This window comes from Oncorhynchus masou, chromosome 17 (genome assembly GCF_036934945.1).
Source record: "Oncorhynchus masou masou isolate Uvic2021 chromosome 17, UVic_Omas_1.1, whole genome shotgun sequence".
In the NCBI taxonomy this organism is placed as follows: Eukaryota; Metazoa; Chordata; class Actinopteri; order Salmoniformes; family Salmonidae; genus Oncorhynchus; species Oncorhynchus masou.
This window is the reverse complement of record NC_088228.1, coordinates 7,177,239-7,203,798: the sequence shown is the minus strand read 5'-3', so window position 1 is coordinate 7,203,798 and position 26,560 is coordinate 7,177,239. Positions and strand designations below refer to the sequence as shown.

The window sequence follows — 26,560 nt, the reverse complement described above, 5'->3', positions numbered from 1 at the left end:
CGTGGAATAAAATAATGTATATTTTTACATCTCTGCCTTCTTGGTTTTTTCCTCTTTTTTATAGCTTGAGTGTGAGTACCTGCCAAACTCAAACAATTCCCTTTGAAGTGAACGTCCTTACATTGATTGGTCGGTGGTGGTTCCAGAATGGATCTGACTATCAGGTGGACGGTGGTGACCGTGTCATCATTTCCCTTCCCCAGGGCTTTGGTCAGCTGATCCATATCTTTCAGCAGGTGACAAATCAGAAATTGGCAGGCGTCCTGGACTGGAGGCTGGATGATCTGCTGGATGGACTAGAAAGAAAAGAAACGGGGAGATTAATTGCAGGAAAGAATACAAGATGGTGAAAGTGCAAGGTATAGAGAAGGATAGGGCTCCTGTTTCAGTGTCTCTTGATACAAAATGTTTTAAAAGATAAGGCCGTTGAACTTGACGCTGTATGTACAATTTTAACATTCTTTTAAATTTCCTTAAAAACAAAATAAGGAGCATACGTTTCAGCCTTTAGTTAAAAAGTTCTACCCGACGACATCATCAAAAGTTAAATCACTGTTTATGAAAATGTTTTTTTTTCTTCTCCAAACACTATGAGATTTGCGGTGACGTGGGGAGCAAGAAGAACACCCTGCCTCTGGATAGACACTTGTTGCAGATTTTGAAAATCACTTATTTTTTTTCTTTTTAAACTTTTAATTCTACTCTTCTAATTCTACCCTGTGATGTCACAGAGAAGTAATTCTTCTAGAACCTCCTTATCTTTTGAACCCGCAGATCATAGAAATTGTGCTATTTTCACATATTGTAAAACGTTGGTTAGGTGCTGGAGATAAGGAATGAGGTTTAAACGTGGCATAAATGTCCTTTACTACTAATTAAATATATTATCTTGCATCTCAACCTCGTTGGGTTATTCCTTTATGGTTTTAAAGTGTGACGACCTTTTGGCCTCTATAGATATGTTTTCTCCTATGCACCAGACACCTTTCAATCTAGCCTGAGCGCAAACCTTCATACTGACTATCGGAGAATATTATTGTGAAATACTGCCTTTTATAAACTTCTTTGGATTTCATTTGCAATAGAACATTTGAAATGAGTAAAAAAATAAACTAACAAGCTGACTGATGCTACATCTATACAGGTCTTATTGTGAGCTATATAATTGAGTAAACAATGGTACACAATTTCAATTTACTTAAGGTAGGTTGTCCAATCAAAAACGCATATTTTGACCAATGGGTAAAATAATATGTTAATTGTGTGGATCGGTGCTGTTCAAGATGAGGACGATCATTTTTTTTAATGAGCATGGCCTTATTTCTATTACAGCATATTGGATGACTGTCATTCATATTCCATTCACCCAGCTCAATGTTACATCGGTAGGTTTAGGTTACTACATGACACTCGATTTTCCCTATACCCATCATGAGGTTGCTACAACCTAGCCTATGAATGAAATTTTACAACGTAGGTGCACAGGTCGAGAGAAACAATTTGAGTAATGAAGGTGACAGTCAGTGACACATTCAATACCACCTTGCACTCTTGCCTTTATCTAGCTAATCTTGAGTAATCATTAGTCCAACAAATTTAGGTATGTTTATCCCCATTTCGTTCCTTATGCTTCCGTTTAAGAAATGTTTATCAACAGAATCGGTTGAATGAATACACCCCTGATCACACGCAAACACAGTTCACTTTCATAGCAGCCACATACAAACAGCATAATTCCTTCTCGCATCGACGCACTCTCCTCCCCTCACCTTTTCCCTTCGCTTGTGGACTTCAGTGCACAACTCATCAGCTGTCTGGGACCTTTACAATCCAACTGCTAAACACAGCCTACATCGTTGTCACCATATTAGCTAACGTCATAGCTACTAGAACATAGCTACTAGAACTAAAGCGTTAGTAAACCCGCTACAATCTTGCTGTACAGTGTACAGTCAGCAAGCAGTTTAGCAGTTACACCGGCGGGCCCTGGTGGCAATACATATATAAAACCAAAAGCTTACCTTGACTTGGAAAGGTTTGAGCCGTGTGTTTGAGTAGGCTAAACTAGCTAGCTAAGTAATAAAAAAATCAATTTAAAAAACGAACACTCTCCTTCATTTTTTAAGAAATTAATTTGTTCAAAACTGTTCAACTATTGTCGTTATCGCTCTTTGAGTCAACTACTCACCATATTTCATGCACTGCAGTGCTAGCTAGCTGTAGCTTATGCTTTCAGTACTCGATTAATTTTCTGATCCTTTGATTGGGTGGACAGTTCATGCTGCAAGAGCTCTGATAGGTTGGAGGATGTCCTCAGGAAGTTGCCATAATTACCGTCTAAATCTATGGAAGGGGGTGAGAACCGTACCTGTCCTCCGGCTGCACCGTGGTGCTACCCTACAGAGTGCTGTTGAGGCTACTGTAGACCTTCATTGCAAAACAGTGTGTTTTAATAAATGATTTGGAGATGTAAAAATGTTTAGTATGGTTTTATCTAAAGGATAACTTTTTTACTGTTTCACTATTTTTTATGGAATTCACTGAAGATGGTCCTCCCTTTCATGCTCTGGTATAGATAATCCTCTAAGAAAGCCAGTGGTCCAAGCCTCATGTCTCGATCACAATCTGTTAAGAAGTTAACAGAGTTTTTACCCTCGTTGGATGGAATTAGTGGGGACTAAATCAAATGGGTCCAGAGAGAAAAGAAGTGGTCAGAAATTAATTGAACATGGTGGGGCGGCAGGGTAGCCTAATGGTTAGAGAGTTGGAAAGGTTGCAAGTTCAAATCCCCGAGCTGACAAGGTACAAATCTGTCGTTCTGCCCCTGAACAGGCAGTTAACCCACTGTTCCTAGGCTGTCATTGAAAATAAGAATTTGTTCTTAACTGACTTGCCTAGTTAAATAAATTCTGCGCAAGAATTAAGGCTACCTGACAGGCAAACTTTCCTGTTGAACTCTTTCTTCTCGAACCCACAGGACATTAAAAAAAATTGAGAGGTAAGATAGATATCGATTTTGAGACAAATTATTTCATGTTCTTTTTCAAATATTTCTCACAAAAACTAGCATATCTCTGAAATTTCAACTGAGCACTGAGCGTATACCAAGCCTTTTACATTTAATTCAGCTCTTCATGCACATTTTGCTTTTAGCAAACCGCAGAAACAACTTTGAAGGCTAAAAATCCTCAAAAGTTGTTACTAGAAACCTGCACCGCTATGTCAATAGAGCTCGATGCTTATAAATTAGATGTATAATGTTATGAAATCCGACTTTAATGTTGATATGTTCAAGAAAGAACCCACTGAACAATTAATAACATGAATTATCATATTTCTATTGGTAAAATGTATTTTATATTACAAGGAAGTGGAATTTCATCACCAAAGCAATCACTCTTGGCAGTGTGGGTGGACTCCCTACTTAATTAAGGTACTGTTCTTTCACACACTGGACCCATAAAGCTAGAAAGAGTTGGCAGCTTTTGGCAGACAAGATGGCCTACCTGTGGCTGCTCTGAGGCCCCTCTCAGCATGGCCAGGTGGGTGAGCAGTCTGACCAGGATGAAGGGGGTGAGGGACATGTTTTTGGTGTCCAGGGTGTCTGGGTTGTCCCTCCTCTGAGGGTCTCCCAGGATGTGGCCAGTCCTTGTGAGATCTCCCCTAAGAGGACACGTTCAGTTTTTGGTCGTGACATGAGATCTGGAGCCATGTATCAAACGTATCAGAAAACACTCTAAGAAACAAAGGGTTCCAAAGAGGTTCTTATCTTCATAGGAACCCTTTTTGGTTCCAGGTTGGACCCTTTGGGGTGGAAAGAGTTGTACATGGAACCAAAAGGGTTCTACCTGGAACCAAAAAGGGTTATTCGAAGAGTTATCCTATTGGGATAGATGAAGAACCATTTTTCTAAGAGTGTGGGAGTGCTGATCTAGGATCAGGTCCCTCCTGTATTTTGTTGAGTATAATTTTAAAGGCCAAACTGATCTTAGATCAGCACTCCTACTCTGATGCTTTGGCAGTAATATCAATGTTGGGCCCTTAGAGAGCTGACTTACTGATGTAGCTCCATCTTCTGGAAACCAGTCAAGGGAACATGGTTCTCCCCTCCAATCTCCGCCTCACACTCTAGACATTTTGCCTTATGGGTGGGTTGACCACACTGCAATAGAGTGGGTAAATCAGTTGGCTGTTTGCTTAGCTAATGAACATAAAATATTAAACTAACGCAATTTTACATGAAGAACTTTGCTTACCTTATCCACAACACAGGGGTGACCATTCGGACAAGCTGTTGAGATTTGAGTCAAAACTGAGCTTATACAGAAATGTCATTGTTTTTGACCCACAATTATATTAGCTGAATCTGAAAATAACAATCAATTTCCAACGGTAGATATCCACAACACAGTTACTGTCTATACGCTTCCAGTAGCACGATGTTAACAAATAAAATTTCACAGAGGTGTACCTCCGATGATTAACTCAAAGTTCAAGTTACAGTACAAGCGTTTATCAGGTTAGGATTCAAAATGTCTGTACTTACAGTACCAGGAGAGTCCATAATCCACTGCATTCTGTGTTATAAGCCTTTGAGCGACAGCTAGCATGTCCTCGGGCATTGTGGGTAGAAAGGCACTCTGTTGGGGTAGACATAAGCAGATAAAAGACAACTCCCACAGTCAACAAGGAGAAAGTCAATGTAAGATATTGACAGGTGCTGATGAGAATCATACCAGCATATTGTTAGGAGACAGGCCAAGCTGCTGTAGAGGTGTGAGCAGCCCTTCTGTCCCAGTGAGCAGCACAGCAGACATGTGGACAGCCAGCTCTATAAGGGTGTGCTCCACACTGGACCGGTCTGCCAGGACACTCAGTCCTCCCATCCTGTTGTGAACCAATTCTTTGGCAAAGTCCCTCACTTTCTTGCGATGTAGGTACCTTGATCCCTCGATGAAGTCCTCAAGTGCTTTGCATTGCTGGAGGAGTAAAACAAAGTCAGACATTTTGGATAAGTGTAATTGGGATTTTCTGAAGTCTACAAATATAAATATAATTAAAAGTATAACTATTGTAACTTCAAAATCGGAATAGTTTGCCAACTCTTTCGTTAGTTGTGGGCTAACAGTTTTCCCTCTGATGTTGAGTTGAAAGAGGTGGTCCAATATGTATAGCTTAAGGGCGGGGTGGAGGCCTGCGTTCCTACCTTAGGGGCGGAGGCCTGCGTTCCTACCTTAGGGGCGGAGGCCTGCGTTCCTACCTTAGGGGCGGAGGCCTGCGTTCCTACCTTAGGGGCGGAGGCCTGCGTTCCTACCTTAGGGGCGGAGGCCTGCGTTCCTACCTTAGGGGCGGAGGCCTGCGTTCCTACCTTAGGGGCGGAGGCCTGCGTTCCTACCTTAGGGGCGGAGGCCTGCGTTCCTACCTTAGGGGCGGAGGCCTGCGTTCCTACCTTAGGGGCGGAGGCCTGCGTTCCTACCTTAGGGGCGGAGGCCTGCGTTCCTACCTTAGGGGCGGAGGCCTGCGTTCCTACCTTAGGGGCGGAGGCCTGCGTTCCTACCTTAGGGGCGGAGGCCTGCGTTCCTACCTTAGGGGCGGAGGCCTGCGTTCCTACCTTAGGGGCGGAGGCCTGCGTTCCTACCTTAGGGGCGGAGGCCTGCGTTCTCTATAAGATATACACTTATAGAGGGCATTTGCAATTCTGGTAAAATACATTGTCTATTGTATAGGAGAGGAGACCAGAGGAGGCCATAGATGTATAGGACAGCTGGATACACTAAAGATGGAGACACATAGTCTACAGATTCTAGACAACCACATGAAGAGAAGGCGACATAAGACGTATAGGATAGCGGAACACTAAAAACAGATCACATTAAGAGAAGGAGACATGTAGGCGCCAAGGCAGCTGGACACACCAAAAACTAGAGGAAACACACAGTCTGCTGATCCGAGATAAAGACACACATACAAAAGAACACATGGAGCTAATTACAGGGTCAAAGCATAAGGTCATAGGTTAGAGGGATGTATATTAGTTTTAGGTCAAAGCAAGGGTCTTGACATCATTCTAATCTAACGGAAAGCAGATGTGGGTGTTAGTGGGCGGAAGCAAGTAGGAAGCCTGAACTAAAAAGATAATGATAAACAAAGAATCGGGGAAATATGTATACCAATATGAGATAGGTGGATAAATACTGGAGCCGGGGCTCTGGAAAGTGGAGTGTGTTCCGCGGAGCATCCCGGCTTGCTATGCTCTTGTATTAAAAGTCGAATTGATTTCACAGGTTCTGGAATGTCCAAGATGGCATAGCAGTAAGTCGTCCTGTCGTATTGTCTCTCTGTATATATCGTCTCTTTTTCGTTTTAGATATTTTTCTTCGCATATCTTTATTAAAAACATTTTGCTAAACCGAAGCTTCCAAATACTCTCCTGCAACCCGCCTCACCCAATGTAGCTACTTTTCCTAAAGTATTTATATTTACTTCGGAACCGGAACCCCTCAACTGAAGCTAGCCAGCTAACCACCAGCTATGCTAGCGGTCTTCAGCTAACCGGTCATCAGCGAACCTTTAGCTCGGAAAGCTCTCGCCAGGTCGAACAACGCGACGCTAACCAGAGCATAACGGACCTATTTATTTTTTATCCCCGGATTCCCACCGCAAATGGAACATTTTTCAGCTGGATCTTCACAACTAGCTATCGAGCTAAACCGCAACCCTGGTTGATTACTCCTGGCTAGCGTTTCCACCCACGTAGCTTGAAGCTAGCCCGGCCAGAGCTCCTGTGCTGCCACCGTAGTATACTCCTGGGCTACAATACCCGGACCCACGACCGGTCTATCGATGTCACCGCATGAAGAGGAATAAACAGACTCACCCCATCGCGACGTCCCCCAAAGGCTAACTCTCTAGCCCTCGCTATCTCCTTGCTTGCTAATTCGGCATGCTAACTGCTAGCTTGTTTAGCCCAGGTCCGCTAACTACTACCTGGTTTACCCGGCCTGCTAATCTGTTAGCTTGTTAGCACAGGCCTGCTAACCGTCTGCATCGCGCGTCCCAAACACGCAGTGGCCCATATGTACTTTCTATTTCTTCCCGATTTAAAAAAATAAATAAAAATTGTTTATACCTTCCGGAAACCTGCCTCACCCAATGTGATACGGAATCGCTATTATCTTTAATTTTTAGAACACACTCAAGAACCTCCAGAAGCTAACCAGCTAACTAGCTACAAGCTATTTAGTCATTGTTTGTTTTTTAACCTGGATAACACTCGCCAGTCCAGCCACCCTGCCCCATCCACCGCTGCCCCCTGGACTCTGATCACTTGGCTACATAGCTGATGCACGCTGGACTGTCCATTAATCACGGTACTCCATTCTGCTTGTTTGTTTTATCTGTCGGCCCCGTTGCCTAGTCAATGCCATTTTACCTGCTGTTGTTGTGCTAGTTGATCAGCTGTTGTCTCACCCACTGTTTTAGCTAGCTTTCCAAATTCAACACCTGTGATTACTGTATACCTCGCTGTATGTCTCTCTCAAATGTCAATATGCCTTGTATACTGTTGCTCAGGTTAGTTATCATTGTTTTAGTTCACAATGGAGCCCCTAGTCTGACTCCTCATACCCCTGATACCTCCTTTGTCCCACCTCCCACATATGCGGTGACCTCACCCATTACAACCAGCATGTCCAGAGATGAGAGAGATTTTATCATCACCCAGTGTCTGGGCTTACCTCCGCCGTACCCGCACCCCACCATACCCCTGTCTGCGCATTATGCCCTGAATATATTCTACCATGCCCAGAAACCTGCTCCTCTTGTTCTCTGTCCCCAACGCTCGAGGCGACCAGTTTTGATAGCCTTTAGCCGCACCCTCATACTACTCCTTCTCTGTTCTGCGGGTGATGTGGAGGTAAACCCAGGCCCTGCATGTCCCCAGGCACCCTCATTTGTTGACTTCTGTGATCGAAAAAGCCTTGGTTTCATGCATGTCAACATCAGAAGCCTCCTCCCTAAGTTTGTTTTACTCACTGCTTTAGCACACTCTGCTAACCCTGATGTCCTTGCCGTGTCTGAATCCTGGCTCAGGAAGGCCACCAAAAATTCAGAGATTTCCATACCCAACTATAACATCTTCCGTCAAGATAGAACTGCCAAAGGGGGAGGAGTTGCAGTCTACTGCAGAGATAGCCTGCAAAGTAATGTCATCATTTCCAGGTCCATACCCAAACAGTACGAACTACTAATTCTGAAAATTACTCTCTCCAGAAATAAGTCTCACACTGTTGCCGCCTGCTACCGACCCCCCTCAGCTCCCAGCTGTGCCCTGGACACCATTTGTGAATTGATTGCCCCCCATCTAGCTTCAGAGTTTGTTCTGTTAGGTTACCTAAACTGGGATATGCTTAACACCCCGGCAGTCCTACAATCTAAGCTAGATGCCCTCAATCTCACACAAATCATCAAGGAACCCACCAGGTACAACCCTAACTCTGTAAGCAAGGGCACCCTCAGACGTCATCCTGACCCACTGGCCCTCCAAATACACCTCCACTGTCTTCAACCAGGATCTCAGCGACCACTGCCTCATTGCCTGTATCCGCTACGGTGCCGCAGTCAAACGACCACCCCTCATCACTGTCAAACGCTCCCTAAAACACTTCTGTGAGCAGGCCTTTCTAATCGACCTGGCCCGGGTATCCTGGAAGGACATTGACCTCATCCCGTCAGTTGAGGATGCCTGGTCATTCTTTAAGAGTAACTTCCTCACCATTTTAGATAAGCATGCTCCGTTCAAAAAATGCAGAACTAAGAACAGATACAGCCCTTGGTTCACTCCAGACCTGACTGCCCTCGACCAGCACAAAAACATCCTGTTGCGGACTGCAATAGCATCGAACAGTCCCCGCGATATGCAACTGTTCAGGGAAGTCAGGAACCAATACACGCAGTCAGTCAGGAAAGCTAAGGCCAGCTTCTTCAGGCAGAAGTTTGCATCCTGTTGCTCCAACTCCAAAAAGTTCTGGGACACTGTGAAGTCCATGGAGAACAAGAGCACCTCCTCCCAGCTGCCCACTGCACTGAGGCTAGGGAACACGGTCACCACCGACAAATCCATGATTATCGAAAACTTCAACAAGCATTTCTCAGCGGCTGGCCATGCCTTCCGCCTAGCTACTCCAACCTCGGCCAACAGCTCCACCCCCCCCCGCAGCTCCTCGCCCAAGCCTCTCCAGGTTCTCCTTTACCCAAATCCAGATAGCAGATGTTCTGAAAGAGCTGCAAAACCTGGACCCGTACAAATCAGCTGGGCTTGACAATCTGGACCCTCTATTTCTGAAACTATCCGCCGCCATTGTCGCAACCCCTATTACCAGCCTGTTCAACCTCTCTTTCATATCGTCTGAGATCCCCAAGGATTGGAAAGCTGCCGCAGTCATCCCCCTCTTCAAAGGGGAAGACACCCTGGACCCAAACTGTTACAGACCTATATCCATTCTGCCCTGCCTATCTAAGGTCTTCGAAAGCCAAGTCAACAAACAGGTCACTGACCATCTCGAATCCCACCGTACCTTCTCCGCTATGCAATCTGGTTTCCGAGCCGGTCACGGGTGCACCTCAGCCACACTCAAGGTACTAAACGACATCATAACCGCCATCGATAAAAGACAGTACTGTGCAGCCGTCTTCATCGACCTTGCCAAGGCTTTCGACTCTGTCAATCACCATATTCTTATCGGCAGACTCAGTAGCCTCGGTTTTTCGGATGATTGCCTTGCCTGGTTCACCAATTACTTTGCAGACAGAGTTCAGTGTGTCAAATCGGAGGGCATGCTGTCCGGTCCTCTGGCAGTCTCTATGGGGGTGCCACAGGGTTCAATTCTCGGGCCGACTCTTTTCTCTGTATATATCAATGATGTTGCCCTTGCTGCGGGCGATTCCCTGATCCACCTCTACGCAGACGACACCATTCTATTTACTTTCGGCCCGTCATTGGACACTGTGCTATCTAACCTCCAAACGAGCTTCAATGCCATACAACACTCCTTCCGTGGCCTCCAACTGCTCTTAAACGCTAGTAAAACCAAATGCATGCTTTTCAACCGATCGCTGCCTGCACCCGCATGCCCGACTAGCATCACCACACTGGATGGTTCCGACCTTGAATATGTGGACACCTATAAGTACCTAGGTGTCTGGCTAGACTGTAAACTCTCCTTCCAGACCCATATCAAACATCTCCAATCGAAAATCAAATCAAGAGTCGGCTTTCTATTCCGCAACAAAGCCTCCTTCACTCACGCTGCCAAGCTTACCCTAGTAAAACTGACTATCCTACCGATCCTCGACTTCGGCGATGTCATCTACAAAATTGCTTCCAACACTCTACTCAGCAAACTGGATGCAGTTTATCACAGTGCCATCCGTTTTGTCACTAAAGCACCTTATACTACCCACCACTGCGACTTGTATGCTCTAGTCGGCTGGCCCTCGCTACATATTCGTCGCCAGACCCACTGGCTCCAGGTCATCTACAAGGCCATGCTAGGTAAAGCTCCGCCTTATCTCAGTTCACTGGTCACGATGGCAACATCCATCCGTAGCACACGCTCCAGCAGGTGTATCTCACTGATCATCCCTAAAGCCAACACCTCATTCGGCCGCCTTTCATTCCAGTACTCTGCTGCCTGTGACTGGAACGAATTGCAAAAATCGCTGAAGTTGGAGACTTTTATCTCCCTCACCAACTTCAAACATCAGCTATCTGAGCAGCTAACCGATCGCTGCAGCTGTACATAATCTATTGGTAAATAGCCCACGCATTTTCACCTACCTCATCCCCACAGTTTTTATTTATTTACTTTTCTGCTCTTTTGCACACCAATATCTCTACCTGTACATGATCATCTGATCATTTATCACTCCAGTGTTAATCTGCAATATTGTAATTATTCGCTTACCTCCTCATGCCTTTTGCACACATTGTATATAGACTCCCCTTTTTTTTCTACTGTGTTATTGACTTGTTAATTGTTTACTCCATGTATAACTCTGTGTTGTCTGTTCACACTGCTATGCTTTATCTTGGCCAGGTCGCAGTTGCAAATGAGAACTTGATCTCAACTAGCCTACCTGGTTAAATAAAGGTGAAATAATATTTTTTTTTTAAAAAGCGTTGTATTTGATCCGATTTTCCACAACAAGGCCTGTGTTCCTACCTTAGGGGCGGGGTGGAGGCCTGTGTTCCTACCTTAGGGGTGGGGTGGAGGCCTGTGTTCCCACCTTAGGGGCGGGGTGGAGGCCTGTGTTCCCACCTTAGGGGCGGGGTGGAGGCCTGTGTTCCCACCTTAGGGGTGGGGTGGAGGCCTGTGTTCCTACCTTAGGGGTGGGGTGGAGGCCTGTGTTGGCTGCACGGTACAGACTGGTGACTTCTCTGAAAAGAGCCAGCAGGATATACAAGGTCCGCCTCCTTGCAGGTGCAGTACATCTCTACAACAAAACAACACACAAAGCTGAGGGCAAATTCACCAAACATCCATAAAATCTTAGGTTAGAAATAGTTTTAATAAAACTAACACACACACACACACACACACACACAAATTACACATTGTAATAAAACTAATACACACACATTACATACAGTGGTATTAAGTTTAGTGGAGTTAAACTAATACCTGACAGGTATCCTCAATCTCCTGCACACTGTCCTCTAGTACTGCTTTGGCAACAGCCTCGCGGATAACCTGGTAGTCGTCTCCATAGACGAGATACTGGTCCATCTGGCCAACATCTTCATTCTGCATGCAAGACAATGGAAGAGACCCTGATATCTATAACATCGTCCTTCACAGTACTAGCTAGGAAATACACATCGTTGTATCTAAGCCACTCAGGTCCCACTTTAGAAACATGTTTGTAAACACTAGAGGACAGAAAACAGGATCAATGGGGGATTTAACAGTTTAAAAAAAAAATGGGGTTGTATGAAACCCTGTGATGTACCTGTTGTTGCACCTCTTCAGGAAAAAGCCACCTGTACGTCTCTGTATCCCTCAGCATTCTCTGGACATACTCTACACCCTGCTGGCTGCTGATGTTGCGGATCAGGTAAACCCTGTACCAGTCGTTCTTACTCTCCTTACACAGGCTCCTAACAGCACACAGGAACTCCTCAACAGCATCCTGACGATTTTCACATTCCCCTGCACACAATGTGAGGAACCGAGGACAGATCTTGGATCAGTCAGTCAAAGTGATTTGCAAGTATTCCTTATAAAACATTCCGTATAAAACATTTTAAAAAACTATAATTAATTCACACCAACAAGCACAATTTGTAAAGCAACACGGATCAGAAATCGTGACGCCATATTGACTGAGTGTTTTTACCAGACTGTGTGCTATGGAGCAAGTGTGCAGCCGTGTCCAGGCATAGACGGACCCTCGCGATCTGTTGCAGGTACTCTATTGTGACAGTCTCAGCCGACGCAGTGACAGAGTCCAGGAAGTGACTCAAGAACTCAGCCTCTTTCTGCAGGTAGGCCTGCTGGTCTGCAGGCTTCTGGCATTCATGTGGATTTCTGTCGAACATGGAGTCCTGCAGAAAAACCGTTTTAAACATCTATTCTATTTATTTAACCTTTATTTATCCAGAAAGTTCCGTTGAGGTTAGAAGACCTCTTTTACAAATAGAATAGTGATAGCACTCCATTGATTTAGGGTGAAATCCTGTCAGATCCTACCTCAAGGCAGTTGATGTAGAGCGCATAAAGTTCATTTTTATCCTCAGCCTCTAGAATGTTGCTCTCTTCTATCAATGTCAAATACTGCTGCAGATATTCTTTGACTTCATCAAAGCTAAAAACACACAACAACAAACAAAAAAAAGTTCATTTTCAGTCAAATGTTTGATAACATCTGAAACAAACTGAATTGCGTTGCTGGTTACAGCAGCATTGCAGTGATACACTACATGATGAAAAGTATGTGGACACCTGCTCGTCAAACATCTCATTCCAAAATTATGGGCTTTAATATGGAGTTGGTCCCCCCTTTGCTGCTATAAAAGCCTTCACTCTTCTGGGAAGGATTTCCACAAAATGTTGGAACATTGCTGCGGGGACTTGCTTCCATTCAGCCACAAGAGCATCAGTGAGATTGATGATCAGTGAGACTGATGTTGGGCAATTAGGTTTGGCTCGCAGTCGGCATTCAAATTCATCCCAAAGGTGTTCGATGGGGTTGAGGTCAGGGCTCTGTGCAGGCCAGTCAAGTTCTTCCACACCGATAGACAACTAATTTCTGTATGGACATCGTTTTGTGCACAGGGGCATTGTCATGCTGAAACAGGAAAGGGCCTTCCCCAAACTGTTGCTACAAAGTTGGAAGCACAGAATCGTCTATAATGTCATTGTATGCTGTAGCGTTACGATTTCCCTTCACTGGAACTAAGGAGCCAAGCCTGAACCATGAAAAACAGCCCCAGACCATTATTCCGCTTCCACCAAACTTTACAGTTGGCACTAAACATTGGGGCAGGTAGCATTCTCTTGGCATCCGCCAAACCCAGATTCGTCGGTCAGACTGCCAGATGATGAAGCATGATTCATCACTCCAGAGAACACCTTTCCACTGCTCCAGAGTCCAAGCTTTACACCACTCCAGCCGACGCTTGGCATTGCGCATGGTGATCTTAGGCTTGTGTGCGGAATGCTCGGCCATGGAAACCCATTTCATGAAGCTCCCGACAAACAGTCCTTGTGCTGACGTTGCTTCCAGAGGCAGTTTGAAACACGGTAGTGGAGTGTTGCAAACAAGGACAGACGATTTTTACATGGTACGCGTTTCAGCACTCAACGGACCCGTTCTGTGAGCTTTTGTGGCCTACCACTTCGCAGCTGAGCCATTGTTGCTCCTAGACGTTTCCACTACACAATGATAGCACTTAGTTGACCGGGGCAGCTCCAGCAAGGCAGACATTTTACGAACTCACTTGTTGGAAAGGTGGCATCCTATTACGGTGCCACGTTGAAGTCACTGAGCTCTTCAGTAAGGCCATTCTACTGCCAATGTTTGTCTATGGAGATTGCATGGCTGTGTGCTCGATTTTATACACCTATCAGCAACGGGTGTGGCTGAAATAGCCGAATCCACTCATTTGAAGGGATGTCCACATACTTTTGTGTGTGTGTGTGTGTGTGTGTGTGTGTGTGTGTGTGTATGTATATATGTATGTGTGTTAAAACAACACTTTCTTTTCTGGTTCACTCACGTGTACTTGAGCAGAAGCTTGAGTATCACTGATCGCACCACAGGATTCTTGTCCATAGACTCATCAAATGGTGAGAAATCTTTGGTGTGTATCTGACTTTGTGCTGGAACAAATATAATACAAATCAGAACAAAGATTAAAAACATTTTACTGAGCCACAATCTTTCCTCCGGTCTGTTTAAATGCTTAAAATGTCAAAAAGAATACAGGAACAAACAGAATCTAAACTCTATATTTTTGACTAGTGTGTTTGTGTGTTATTGCATGTGTGTGTTGAGGGTACCTCTGATGAGTGGGATGGGTTCTGTCTCGACCATGAGGAAGGACAACAGGTGCAGGATAACACCTTTTGATGGGGGGATGTTGTCCTTGAAGCACACAGTAGTGACCAGGTCTATGAAAAACGCATTGCAACTCTGCCTGAACTGGGCGTTTAGGGTGATGCAAGCTCTGCAAAACCATAACAGACAGATTTAGACAGATAAGACGGTTACAGGGAAAGACATGTCCTTTATCATTGGCTATCCAGTTTTATTTTTTTTTAAAGGGTAAAACACACCCACCTTATGTCCTCAGACACTTTGACCTGGAAGTCATCTGGGAGTTCGTGTTTGCACATGGGGCAGTACATTTGGCCTGTGTTGAGACATCCTCTGACACAGGTCAGACAGAAGATGTGGTGACAGGGCAGATCCACCGGGTCTTGTGGTTCCCCCATGCACACACGGCACTGGAAACCAAACCTAACGCAAAAAAATAGCTGGCGTCATTAAACATCAAATTCTGTATGCAGCTTATCAGCCACAGCGAATAATGTAGACATATAATATGAATAGCTTTTTACACTAAATAAATTATATCAAATAGACTTACTTGCAAATCAGATCACTTGCTTTTTGCTTGCAAGTCTTCAGTACTGTAATGATGGCCGCAAATGGTTCCTCCGATTTTACGTCTGAGTTTTTTGTCAGAATCTGCCACACGAGATAATTAGCAGTCACATATTAGTTAAAATGACATCCAACCAATTGAGTTGACTTCAGTTGAATTATTATTATTTTTTTAATTACACAGTTGTCGCCCATTACTCCCATCGGTTTTTAGCTAGTGGTGTCAAAAGTTAGCTGAAGTTACAGAGTTAGGAACAGTTTAAACATTCACTTGTAAAATACTGAATTTATCCTTTAAGCACAAAGTTCAATGTAATGAGAAAATTGCAATACGTTAACATAGTTCGAGTTCACATATACATAGTTTAAGTGATGGGTGCAAAACCTGAAATATGGAAATAAATATATAAGTATAAACAAAGCACAAAATGTAAATCGGTGGCATGTTGACTTAAATAACAGAAACATATTATGTGAACTCACTTTGCCTAAGGTATGAGTGTGATCAAGGACCAGAGACTTGAGCGCCCTCTCCTCAGACTCAAAGCCTAGCAGCATGTGTTCCACAAACAGAGAGACGATGCAGATACGGTTCCAATGATTACTAAAGACACAAAACAAACCAGGACAAATCTTTACTTATTCTGGAAGAATTAGCCATATCTGGGAGAAAGTTAATTCAGACAAACAATTACTTACACACACACACACACACACACACACATACAATATAGAAAATAGTCAAACAAATATATGTATCAAAACACAAACATCAAAACTATGAAACACATATGGAATCATGTAGTAACCAAAAAAAGTGAAAATTCAAAATATATTTTATATTTGAGAGTACCCTTTGCCTTGATGAAAGCTTTGCACACACTTGGCATTCTTTCAACCAGCTTCATGAGGTAGTCACCTGGAATGCATTTCATTTAACATGTGTGCCTTGTTAAAAGTTCATTTGTGTAATTTCTTTCTTTCTTAATGTGTTTGAGCCAACCAGTTGTGTTGTGACAAGGTAGGGGTGGCATACAGAAGTTAGCCCTATTTGGTAAAAGACCAAGTCCATATTATGGCAAGAACAGCTCAAAAAAGTAAAGAGAAGCGAGAGTCCAGCATTACTTTAAGACATTAAGGTTTCTTCAAGTGCAGTCGCAAAAACCATCAAGCACTATGATGAAACTGGCTCTCATGAGGACCGCCACAGGAAAGGAAGACCCAGAGTTACCTCGTTACAGAGGACACGTTCATTATAGTTAACCGCACTTCAGATTGCAGCCAAAATAAATGCTTCACAGAGTTCAAGAGACACATCTCAACATCAACTGTTCAGAGGATACAGCGTGAATCAGGCCTTTATGGTTGAATTTCTGCAAAGAAACCACTACGGGAAGACACCAACAAGATGAAGAGACTTGCTTGGACCAACAAACATGAGCAATGTTCATTAGACAGATAGAAATCTGTCCTTGTCTTTGTTTGACGCAGAGTAGGTGAACAGATGATCTCCGGGTGTATGGTTCCCACTGTGAAGCATGGAGGAGGTGTGAAGGTGCATTGCTGGTAACACTGTCAGTGATTTATTTAGAATTCAAGGCACACTTAACCAACAGGGCTACCACAGCATTCTGCAGCAATATGCCTCCCCATCTGGTTTGTGCTTAGTGGGACTATCATCTGTTTTTCAACATGACAATGAACCAACACACCTCCAGGCTGTGTAAGGGTTATTTGACCAAGAAGGAGATTGATGGAGTGCTGCATCAGATGACCTGGCCTCCACAATCACCCAACCTCAACCCAATTGAAATGGTTTGAGATGAGTTGGACCGCAGAGTGAAGGAAAAGCAGCCAACAAGTGCTCAGCATATATATGGGAACTCCTTCAAGATTGTTGGAAAAGCATTCCAGGTGAAGCTGGTTGAGGGAATGCCAAGAGTGTGCAAAGCTGTCATCAAGGCAAAGAATCTAAAATATATTTTGATTTGTTTAACACTCATTTGGTTACTACATGATTCCATATGTGTTATTTCATAGTTTTTAATACTACAATGTAGAAAATAGGAAAAATAAATAAAAAAACCTTCAATGAGTAGGTGTCCAACTTTTTTGACTGATACTGTATATTTTTTGTTATTGCTTTTTGAGTATCATGGATATGCTTGCTTTACTACTTCATTCCAACATGTGTGGGCGGACTAGCACCTTGAATTCAGAACTTTATACAGTGAAGGTCTTCACCTCTTTCGCAATGCATATTGACCTTCTTTAAAAAAAAATGGAATAAAGAAATTCAAATGGCCCTCTGTAGTCTTTCAAAGAGACATTTCCCTCACCAGATGTAGTCGAACAGTTCACGGCTCCTCTCTCCATACTGCTTCAGGCTTCTCTGGGAGCAGACCAGCTCCATAGACCCCTTCAGTCTTTTCACCTGCTTCAGCCAGTCCTGGCACTGGGCATCAGAGTCCAATGCAGGAGGTTCCAGGAGCTCAACACAGGCAACTGCTGCATAGACATCCAGAACCTGTGGGGGCAGGGTAGCCTAGTGGTTAGAGTGGTGGCTGAAGCAAGTTCAAATCCCCAAGCTGACAAGGGTCGTTCTGCCCCTGAACAGGCAGTTAACCCACTGTTCCTAGGCCGTCATTGAAAATAAGAATTTGTTCTTAACTGACTTGCCTAGTTAAATAAAGGTACAACAAATATTTCAAAAAATCCAAAACCTGGCAGAGGAGTGAGAAAGAAACATGGTATAGTTACTGACATGTTTACTATGACATTTCTATCAGCATGTTGGCAGTACAGTATATACTGTACTAGTAGAAAGAGGAAGAAGGGAAGCGCTACTAAGGTACACAATAGTACATTTTGGTAGACAGAATGTGCTCTTTGGTAAAAGGGGTGAATTGGGCATCAAAAAGAGAGGAGGACCAAGGTGCTTCTCATATAATTAATTAAAATGGCTTTATTTGTATGGCATGTTCAATAGAAACAAGGTTTTAAAAATCTGACGCGTTTCGGCTGCAAGGCCTCCGTCAGGGAGTACTCCCTTTTTTTGACAGTAACTATTGTCGATAACCTACTATTATCATACATTCATATATACTGTGTGTTCAACTACTATCATACATTCATATATACTCTATACAAACATTTGGCACATAAAAAACCTCATTTCACAAAACTAAATGTGGCAGTGTGTGGAAAATATATGCACTTAGCATCTCTGGGCTGTCCTTCACTAGTGTGGTTCTTACCATCTCTGGGCTGTCCTTCACTAGTGTGATTCTTACCATCTCTGGGCTGTCCTTCACCTAGCGTGATTCTTACCATCTAAGGGCTGTCCTTCACTAGTGTGGTTCTTACCATCTCTGGGCTGTCCTTCACTAGTGTGGTTCTTACCATCTCTGGGCTGTCCTTCACTAGTGTGGTTCTTACCATCTCTGGGCTGTCCTTCACTAGTGTGGTTCTTACCATCTCTGGGCTGTCCTTCACTAGCGTGGTTCTTACCATCTCTGCGCTGTGCTTCACTAGCGTGGTTCTTACCATCTCTGGGCTGTCCTTCACTAGTGTGGTTCTTACCATCTCTGGGCTGTCCTTCACTAGCGTGGTTCTTACCATCTCTGGGCTGTCCTTCACTAGTGTGGTTCTTACCATCTCTGGGCTGTCCTTCACTAGTGTGTTTCTTACCATCTCTGGGCTGTCCTTCACTAGCGTGGTGCTTGCCATCTCTGGGCTGTCCTTCACTAGCGTGGTTCTTACCATCTCTGGGCTGTTCTTCACTAGCGTGATTCTTACCATCTCTGGGCTGTCCTTCACTAGTGTGGTTCTTACCATCTCTGGGCTGTCCTTCACTAGCGTGATTCTTACTCTGGGCTGTCCTTCACTAGTGTGGTTCTTACCATCTCTGGGCTGTCCTTCACTAGCATGATTCTTACTCTGGGATGTCCTTTACTAGTGTGGTTCTTACCATCTCTGGGCTGTCCTTCACTAGTGTGGTTCTTACCATCTCTGTGCTGTCCTTCACTAGTGTGGTTCTTACCATCTCTGGGCTGTCCTTCACTAGTGTGGTTCTTACCATCTCTGGGCTGTCCTTCACTAGCGTGATTCTGACCATCTCTGGGCTGTCCTTCACCTAGCGTGATTCTTACTCTGGGCTGTCCTTCACTAGTGTGATTCTTACCATCTCTGGGCTGTCCTTCACTAGTTTGATTCTTACCATCTCTGGGCTGTCCTTCACTAGTGTGATTCTTACCATCTCTGGGCTGTCCTTCACTAGCGTGATTCTGACCATCTCTGGGCTGTCCTTCACCTAGCGTGATTCTTACTCTGGGCTGTCCTTCACTAGTGTGATTCTTACCATCTCTGGGCTGTCCTTCACTAGTTTGATTCTTACCATCTCTGGGCTGTCCTTCACTAGTGTGATTCTTACCATCTCTGGGCTGTCCTTCACTAGCGTGATTCTGACCATCTCTGGGCTGTCCTTCACCTAGCGTGATTCTTACTCTGGGCTGTCCTTCACTAGTGTGATTCTTACCATCTCTGGGCTGTCCTTCACTAGTTTGATTCTTACCATCTCTGGGCTGTCCTTCACTAGTGTGATTCTTACCATCTCTGGGCTGTCCTTCATTAGTGGGATTCTTACCATCTCTGAGCTGTCCTTCACTAGTGTGGTTCTTACCATCTCTGGGCTGTGCTTCACTAGTGTGATTCTGACCATCTCTGGGATGTCCTTCACTAGTGTGATTCTGACCATCTCTGGGCTGTCCTTCACTAGTGTGATTCTGACCATCTCTGGGCTGTCCTTCACTAGTGTGATTCTTACCATCTCTGGGCTGTCCTTCACTAGTGTGATTCTGACCATCTCTGGGCTGTCCTTCACTAGTGTGATTCTGACCATCTCTGGGCTGTCCTTCACTAGTGTGATTCTGACCATCTCTGGGCTGTCCTTCACTAGTGTGATTCTTACCATCTCTGGGCTGTCCTTCACTAGTGTGATTCTTACCATCTCTGGGCTGTCCTTCACTAGTGTGATTCTTACCATCTCTGGGCTGTCCTTCACTAGTGTGATTCTTACCATCTCTGGGCTGTCCTTTACTAGTGTGATTCTTACCATCTCTGGGCTGTCCTTCACTAGTGTGATTCTTACCATCTCTGGGCTGTCCTTCACTAGTGTGATTCTTACCATCTCTGGGCTGTTCTTCATTAGTGTGATTCTCTGCAGGTGAGGAACCACCTGTGGTTGCAAAGACATCATCCTGGTGAGGTTGTGCAGGCGGGTACGGTACATGTTGTAGGCAGTGTGGATCAGGGGCAGGGAGGGAATCTCTTCACTTGGAGCTTTTCGTCGCCTCTGGAGCTCATTCACACAGCAGCTCAGGGCTTCACACAGATGCTGGGAAAATACAGATATTCATTAGGATCATCATTAGTTGCACTATTGTAAAGTGGCTGTTCCACTGGATGTCAGAAGGTGAATTCACCAATTTGTAAGTCGCTCTGGATAAGAGCGTCTGCTAAATGACTTAAATGTTAAATGTAAATGTAATCTAATTGATGGGTAGCTATATTATTATCATATTTGACAATAAATAGAAAGGACCTTTCTATAAATGGAACCTATTGTTTTACTATTTGTATGTATTGAAAACATGATGTTGCAAAGGCATACCTTTAACTCCGCCTCCGAAGCCACTTTCATCGTCATGGCAATGAAGTCCTGCAGGTACCTTTGGAAAAATTCCCTCTGCAGTTTCTCACCCAATGTAGCCAGATACTGACCAAGGGGGATTTTCTCAAAGAACACCTTGACACGTCCTCCAAAGAAAAAAACATTTGTAAAAGATTGAGTTTATACAACCAAATACTGTAAGTAGTGCACATGAGAGATAAGAAATACACCTTTAAGAATAATGTATTACATTTGCATAAAATATACAATTGTTATCTAAATGTATCGTTCAATTTTTTTTTAAAGTCTGAATTAAGGCATTCAATTATTTACCTCTGGTCTGCTGAGTTTGAATCAATAGTTCGTCCAGGATATCTCGGATCCTCCAGCTAAAGGGCATTGTGCAGCACATGGTCCTCTCAGCTGTCACATGGCTCTGCACCAGGATGGTCTTAGACTCAGAACTGTGGGAAATGGGGAGTTTGTGAGCAGTGACATCTACCTGTTCCACTGAGACACAACACAGGCTACATAAAACCTTACACTGTCATACAAGGACTCCAGGCAGTCCAGTCGGTTTCTTAATCCGGTCTGTGTATCATCACACATAAATCACTCACTTGAGATCAACGTTAGGAATATCAAGCATCTCGTTACTGCCGAATATCTTCAGCCACAGATTTCGGACTTCCTCCCCACTGTTGCTGTCCAGCAGGAGGTCAAGATTACGGTCCCTGTCGATGACTGAGACCAACTGGGCCAAGAGGGGTGTGACCACTGCTTGGATTCTCTTCCATAGAGTTTGTCTGTGGAACAAATACAGTATGAACTGACTATACATCTGAACAATGACAAGACAAAATAACCATTTGAAAATGAATGAAATTATAGATTTTACATATGCAGAGTAGTGCCGTATCATTGATTAACATACGTGAAGGTTCCCCCCTCCTGAAGAGCATCGATGTTGGATGCCTCCGTTAACACCCAGAACTTGGGGGAAGGGATATTTCGCTCACGGTTCTCCAGTAGAGAGTGAAGGCGGTTTCTCAGGGTTGTCAGGAACGTAGCTTTAGGGCACAATACAATACAGAGATCAAGCATATACATTCATGTAAAAGCCAGTTACCTTTAGTTAGTTACAGTATTTGTTTGCTGTTACGACCTGAGATAATTGTTCCTCTCAGACGTTCTATATTTGGATTTTGGGCCCATTTATAATGAAAAGTACTATAGTAGATTATGGTATAAATACTATAGTATTCACTGTAGTGTTTTTGCAGATTTGACTGTAGTATACCGTAGTATTTACAGCTAACTATAGTATAAATTACTGTAGTAAAATAAAAACTGTAGTAAATACTATAGTAATGAATGTAGCATTTTTGTGGATTGTAGTATACTGTAGTATTTGCTGTAGTGCTTTTGCAGAATAATATTCTGTAGTATTTTTTGCAAATATTACGGTAGTATTTACAATAGTGTTTTTGTTTTACTATCTTTGACATAGAGGTGCAGGCTTTCTCCTTGAGGAAACCTACTGGAGAAATACTAAAAGATGACATTTTCCATAATTTGTAGGTAAGTAGGACTGGGGTCTGAACGGATAGTTCAGAGTTTCTGCTCTTTTGTATAACCTGTAAGGAACACAAAATATGGTCTATACTTGGCATGCAGGTTTCCAACTTGTGGGCGGCACAAATCGGGATATTGGGAGGGGAATGGGCAGGGTATATGCAAATGAAATACAGTAGTATTTACTATAGATTTTTAAAAAGTGTTGTGTTTTTGCAGACATTACTGTACAATTTATTTACTACAGTGTTTGTGTGGAAAATACTGTAGTATTTACTATAGTTTTCTACAGTATACTACAACGTTTGATAGTTAGTACTACACATGATCGAGGGATACTACAGTGTGCAGTACAGTTATTGTCAGGATTTGGCCAGGGTTGTTCCGGGTTTTGGTCACTAGATGCCCCCATTGTGCTTTTTGACCTTATGTTTTTTCCCTTGTTCCCCATTATTATTTGCACCTGTGCCTCGTTTCCCCTGATTGTATGTTAGCACCCAGCCCTAGTGTTCTGTGTATTCTTGTCGATTCCGGTGGATGCTCTTGTGGAATTCTGTTTTGTTTTTGAGTATCTCTTGAGGCTTTTTTGTGCTATTCCTACCACCTTTTGGATTTGCCATTTTTGTATTTAAGGACTTCTCCTTTTTTACTTTATTAAATACACCGTCTTAAGTACTGCTGTGTCTGCCTCATCTTCTGGGTTCTGCTGACTATTCGTGGCTCAGTTGGTTAAGTGACTGTTTCTCACTCTGGAGACCCAGGTTCGTAACCGGGTCCTGACAGTTATTCTACATTATACTACAGCCTTGTTGAATACTCGTTTCTGATTGGCTAGAAGGGCGTTCTAGAATGGGCATTAAAACCAGATAACGGACAGTTGTAAAATATACATCCGGACACCTACACATGCAGACCGTACTTGCTACAAAGTTACAGAAAGCTGAACTAACCACCACACAAATCAAAATAGGATACATTGTAAACACAGGTCCAACAAGGAAAAACTCAGCTAGTTAGCTACTTTTTTTGGAGCATCTGATGACCAAACATGATGAGTGATGAACATTTATTTATCTCGTCCCTACTGTTGCAGTCATGACGCAAGTGGCACTATGCTGTCAAATCCTCCCATATGTTTCTAGTGTAGTGGCGCTATGCTGTCGAATCCTCCCACGTTTCTAGTTGTGGTGCTATGCTGTCAAATCCTTCCATGTTTCTAGTTTAGTGGTGCTATGCTGTCTAATCCTCTCATGTTTCTAGTTTAGTTTAGTGGTGCTATGCTGTCAAATCCTCTCATGTTTCTAGTTTAGTTTAGTGGTAATATGCGGTCAAATCCTCTCATGTTTCTAGTTTAGTGGTGCTATGCTGTCAAATCCTCCCACATGTCTCTAGTTTAGTTTAGTGGTGCTATGCTGTCAAAACCTCCCATATGTTTCTAGTATAGTGGTGCTATGCTGTCAAATCCTCCCACATGTTTCTAGTTTAGTTTAGTGGTGCTATGCTGTCAAATCCTCCCATGTTTCTAGTTTAGTGGTGCTATGCTGTCAAATCCTCCCATGCTTCTAGTTTAGTGGTGCTATGCTGTCAAATCCTCCCATGTTTCTAGTTTAGTGGTGCTATGCTGTCAAATCCTCTCATGTTTCTAGTTTAGTGGTGCTATGCTGTCAAATCCTCCCATGTTTCTAGTTTAGTGGTGCTATGCTGTCAAATCCTCCCATGTTTCTAGTTTAGTGGTGCTATGCTGTCAAATCCTCCCATGCTTCTAGTTTAGTGGTGCTATGCTGTCAAATCCTCTAGTTTGACCAGCTATTTATACTTTTTTTATTTACAGGTTCAACAAATGATTTAGCTAGGTTCTAGCCTAGTGTTTGATATGTAATGCAATCTCCTTGTAAAGAACAGTGTCAAGTGTCCAGACAAGAAGGCAAACATTCCAGGCAAAATCAGGCATCATCAGATCGTTATGGATGTATCCAAATGAACGTCAACAGAAAACAGCTTAAACAAACGCAAATGCAGCTACTTCGCTGTTATTCTGGCTGCAGAGTTCGTAACTGTGTTAGCCCTAGCTATTTGGCTAGTTAGCAAAAAAAGGATTAGAACGTTGCCAGTGAAAATATAGAAGAATCACACATAGAACCATCAATATCAAACTAATCGAACAAACGACTGGGTCGCGTCGCTAAGCAACCAAAAGATGAGAAAGTATGAATCTGTTTTTAGAAACATTTAAATATCAACTTTTTTTTGTTCTACCGTTAAATGTGTGCTTTAATATTCTTTTTTTTTGGCAACTGGGGTATTAGCGGGATAAACGCTTCCCTTCTGTGCATTACATTGGAAAAACGAACTCCGCAAGAGGACTCGGCTCTGCCTTGTGCCGCTGCCTCGTCCATTATTTCCAAGGTAATGTACAGAACGTTGGCGTTTATCCCTTACACATAATACAACATTATATAGTAAGCACTACACGATCGAGTGATACTACAGTGTGTAGTGTACTGTTCTAGTTTATTACAGAATTCTATAGCAAGTACTGTAATATTTTATAGTGAACTGTAGTATTCTTTTTTCAAGTGAGAAGGTTCTAGGTCTTGTCTTTAACCACTGCAACTACAGTAACACACTGGAAATACTGTGGTTCCGTAACCTTTCATGTCCTCGTTATCACTGAAATTACGGTAAAACACTGGAAATATTGTGGGTCAGTAACCTTTCATGTCCTCGTTATCACTGAAACTACAGTAGCACACTGGAAATATTGTGGGTCAGTAACCTTTCAGGTCCTCGTTATCGCTGAAATTACGGTAAAACACTGGAAATATTGTGGGTCAGTAACCTTTCAGGTCCTCGTTATCACTGAAATTACAGTAAAACACTGGAAATATTGTGGGTCAGTAACCTTTCATGTCCTCGTTATCACTGAAATTACAGTAAAACACTGGAAATATTGTGGGTCAGTAACCTTTCAGGTCCTCGTTATCACTGAAACTACAGTAACACACTGGAAATACTGTGGTTCCGTAACCTTTCATGTCCTCGTTATCACTGAAACTACAGTAACACACTGGAAATATTGTGGGTCAGTAACCTTTCAGGTCCTCGTTATCACTGAAATTACAGTAACACACTGGAAATATTGTGGGTCAGTAACCTTTCATGTCCTCGTTATCACTGAAACTACAGTAACACACTGGAAATATTGTGGGTCAGTAACCTTTCATGTCCTCGTTATCACTGAAACTACAGTAACACACTGGAAATATTGTGGGTCAGTAACCTTTCATGTCCTCGTTATCACTGAAATTACAGTAAAACACTGGAAATATTGTGGGTCAGTAACCTTTCAGGTCCTCGCTATCGTCCAGAAGTGTCAGCAGGATCTCGACCCTCCTGGTGCTGAGAGCTCCACGGTCCTCCTGATCTCTGAGCATGCTCACTGCACTCTGCACACAGCTTCGCATCAGATCTGTGGCATCAAACTCAGCCTAAAACAACAACATGCTCACATGAATAACACACCCTGACCTTGTTAGGTTTACAGAAACCAGAAGCACATGCATATTATAATTAAGAACTGCAATACAAACTTGTATACAATACTTACAGAGTGCTCTACCCCATGTGCCTCGATGTATGTGTCATCTGTTTGCATTGCTGGAACAAGAAAGAAAACTATGAAAAAACGAATTATCTAGGATTATATACAGTCAATTCCCAACTATGGCATTTGTGCTACTGTGCATAATAACATTTGGTAAAGCATGGCACTTGCAATGAAAGGGTCATGGGTTCTCTTCCCACTGGGGCTGCCCATAAAATATTGTATTCAAGTAATTTGGGATATTTATCATTTATAATTCAAGTAAAATGTACCCTCGGACGGCTCTTCAACTTTCTCAAAAAGTTGGCTGATGGGTAGCTTTCTCAAGGACTGGACGTCTGATACAAACTCTCTGGATTTTCTAAGGTCGTCAATGTGAACTGATTTCCAGGGTCCTTTGCGAAGAAAAAGAGGATGGAAATTGCATACCGGTAAATATTAAAGAGAAACCGGCATACTGCTCTTGCTAGTATTGCTGTTCTTTATTAAACTTTACGCATCGGCCTCAAGGCCTTTGTCAAAGCTCTGACGATACGTAAAGC

At 43.3% G+C, this 26,560-nt stretch overlaps 1 protein-coding gene and 1 non-coding gene across 2 annotated transcripts in view; both read right to left on the bottom strand.

The window, feature by feature from the left end:
• The window catches only part of LOC135558357 (E3 ubiquitin-protein ligase rnf213-alpha-like), a 63,700-nt gene that overhangs the window by 8,022 nt on the left and 29,118 nt on the right, over positions 1-26,560 (bottom strand). Inside the window, exons 32-56 of the mRNA XM_064992106.1 lie at positions 26,291-26,413; positions 26,022-26,071; positions 25,758-25,902; positions 21,774-21,909; positions 21,460-21,645; positions 21,173-21,303; positions 20,840-20,985; positions 20,354-20,563; positions 17,508-17,695; positions 15,652-15,772; positions 15,152-15,252; positions 14,842-15,021; positions 14,562-14,728; positions 14,279-14,381; positions 12,750-12,864; positions 12,397-12,604; positions 12,010-12,209; positions 11,682-11,804; positions 11,383-11,493; positions 4,737-4,979; positions 4,547-4,640; positions 4,257-4,291; positions 4,059-4,162; positions 3,507-3,663; positions 122-296 (exon numbers count right to left, since the gene is read on the bottom strand). Coding sequence (XP_064848178.1) covers positions 122-296; positions 3,507-3,663; positions 4,059-4,162; positions 4,257-4,291; positions 4,547-4,640; positions 4,737-4,979; positions 11,383-11,493; positions 11,682-11,804; positions 12,010-12,209; positions 12,397-12,604; positions 12,750-12,864; positions 14,279-14,381; positions 14,562-14,728; positions 14,842-15,021; positions 15,152-15,252; positions 15,652-15,772; positions 17,508-17,695; positions 20,354-20,563; positions 20,840-20,985; positions 21,173-21,303; positions 21,460-21,645; positions 21,774-21,909; positions 25,758-25,902; positions 26,022-26,071; positions 26,291-26,413 — 3,552 coding nt within the window. The remainder of the gene's footprint in view (positions 1-121; positions 297-3,506; positions 3,664-4,058; positions 4,163-4,256; positions 4,292-4,546; positions 4,641-4,736; positions 4,980-11,382; positions 11,494-11,681; positions 11,805-12,009; positions 12,210-12,396; positions 12,605-12,749; positions 12,865-14,278; positions 14,382-14,561; positions 14,729-14,841; positions 15,022-15,151; positions 15,253-15,651; positions 15,773-17,507; positions 17,696-20,353; positions 20,564-20,839; positions 20,986-21,172; positions 21,304-21,459; positions 21,646-21,773; positions 21,910-25,757; positions 25,903-26,021; positions 26,072-26,290; positions 26,414-26,560) is intronic.
• Positions 22,354-22,406, bottom strand: LOC135559110 (U7 small nuclear RNA). Its single transcript, XR_010458452.1, has one exon. It is a non-coding gene; the product is annotated as a U7 small nuclear RNA (small nuclear RNA).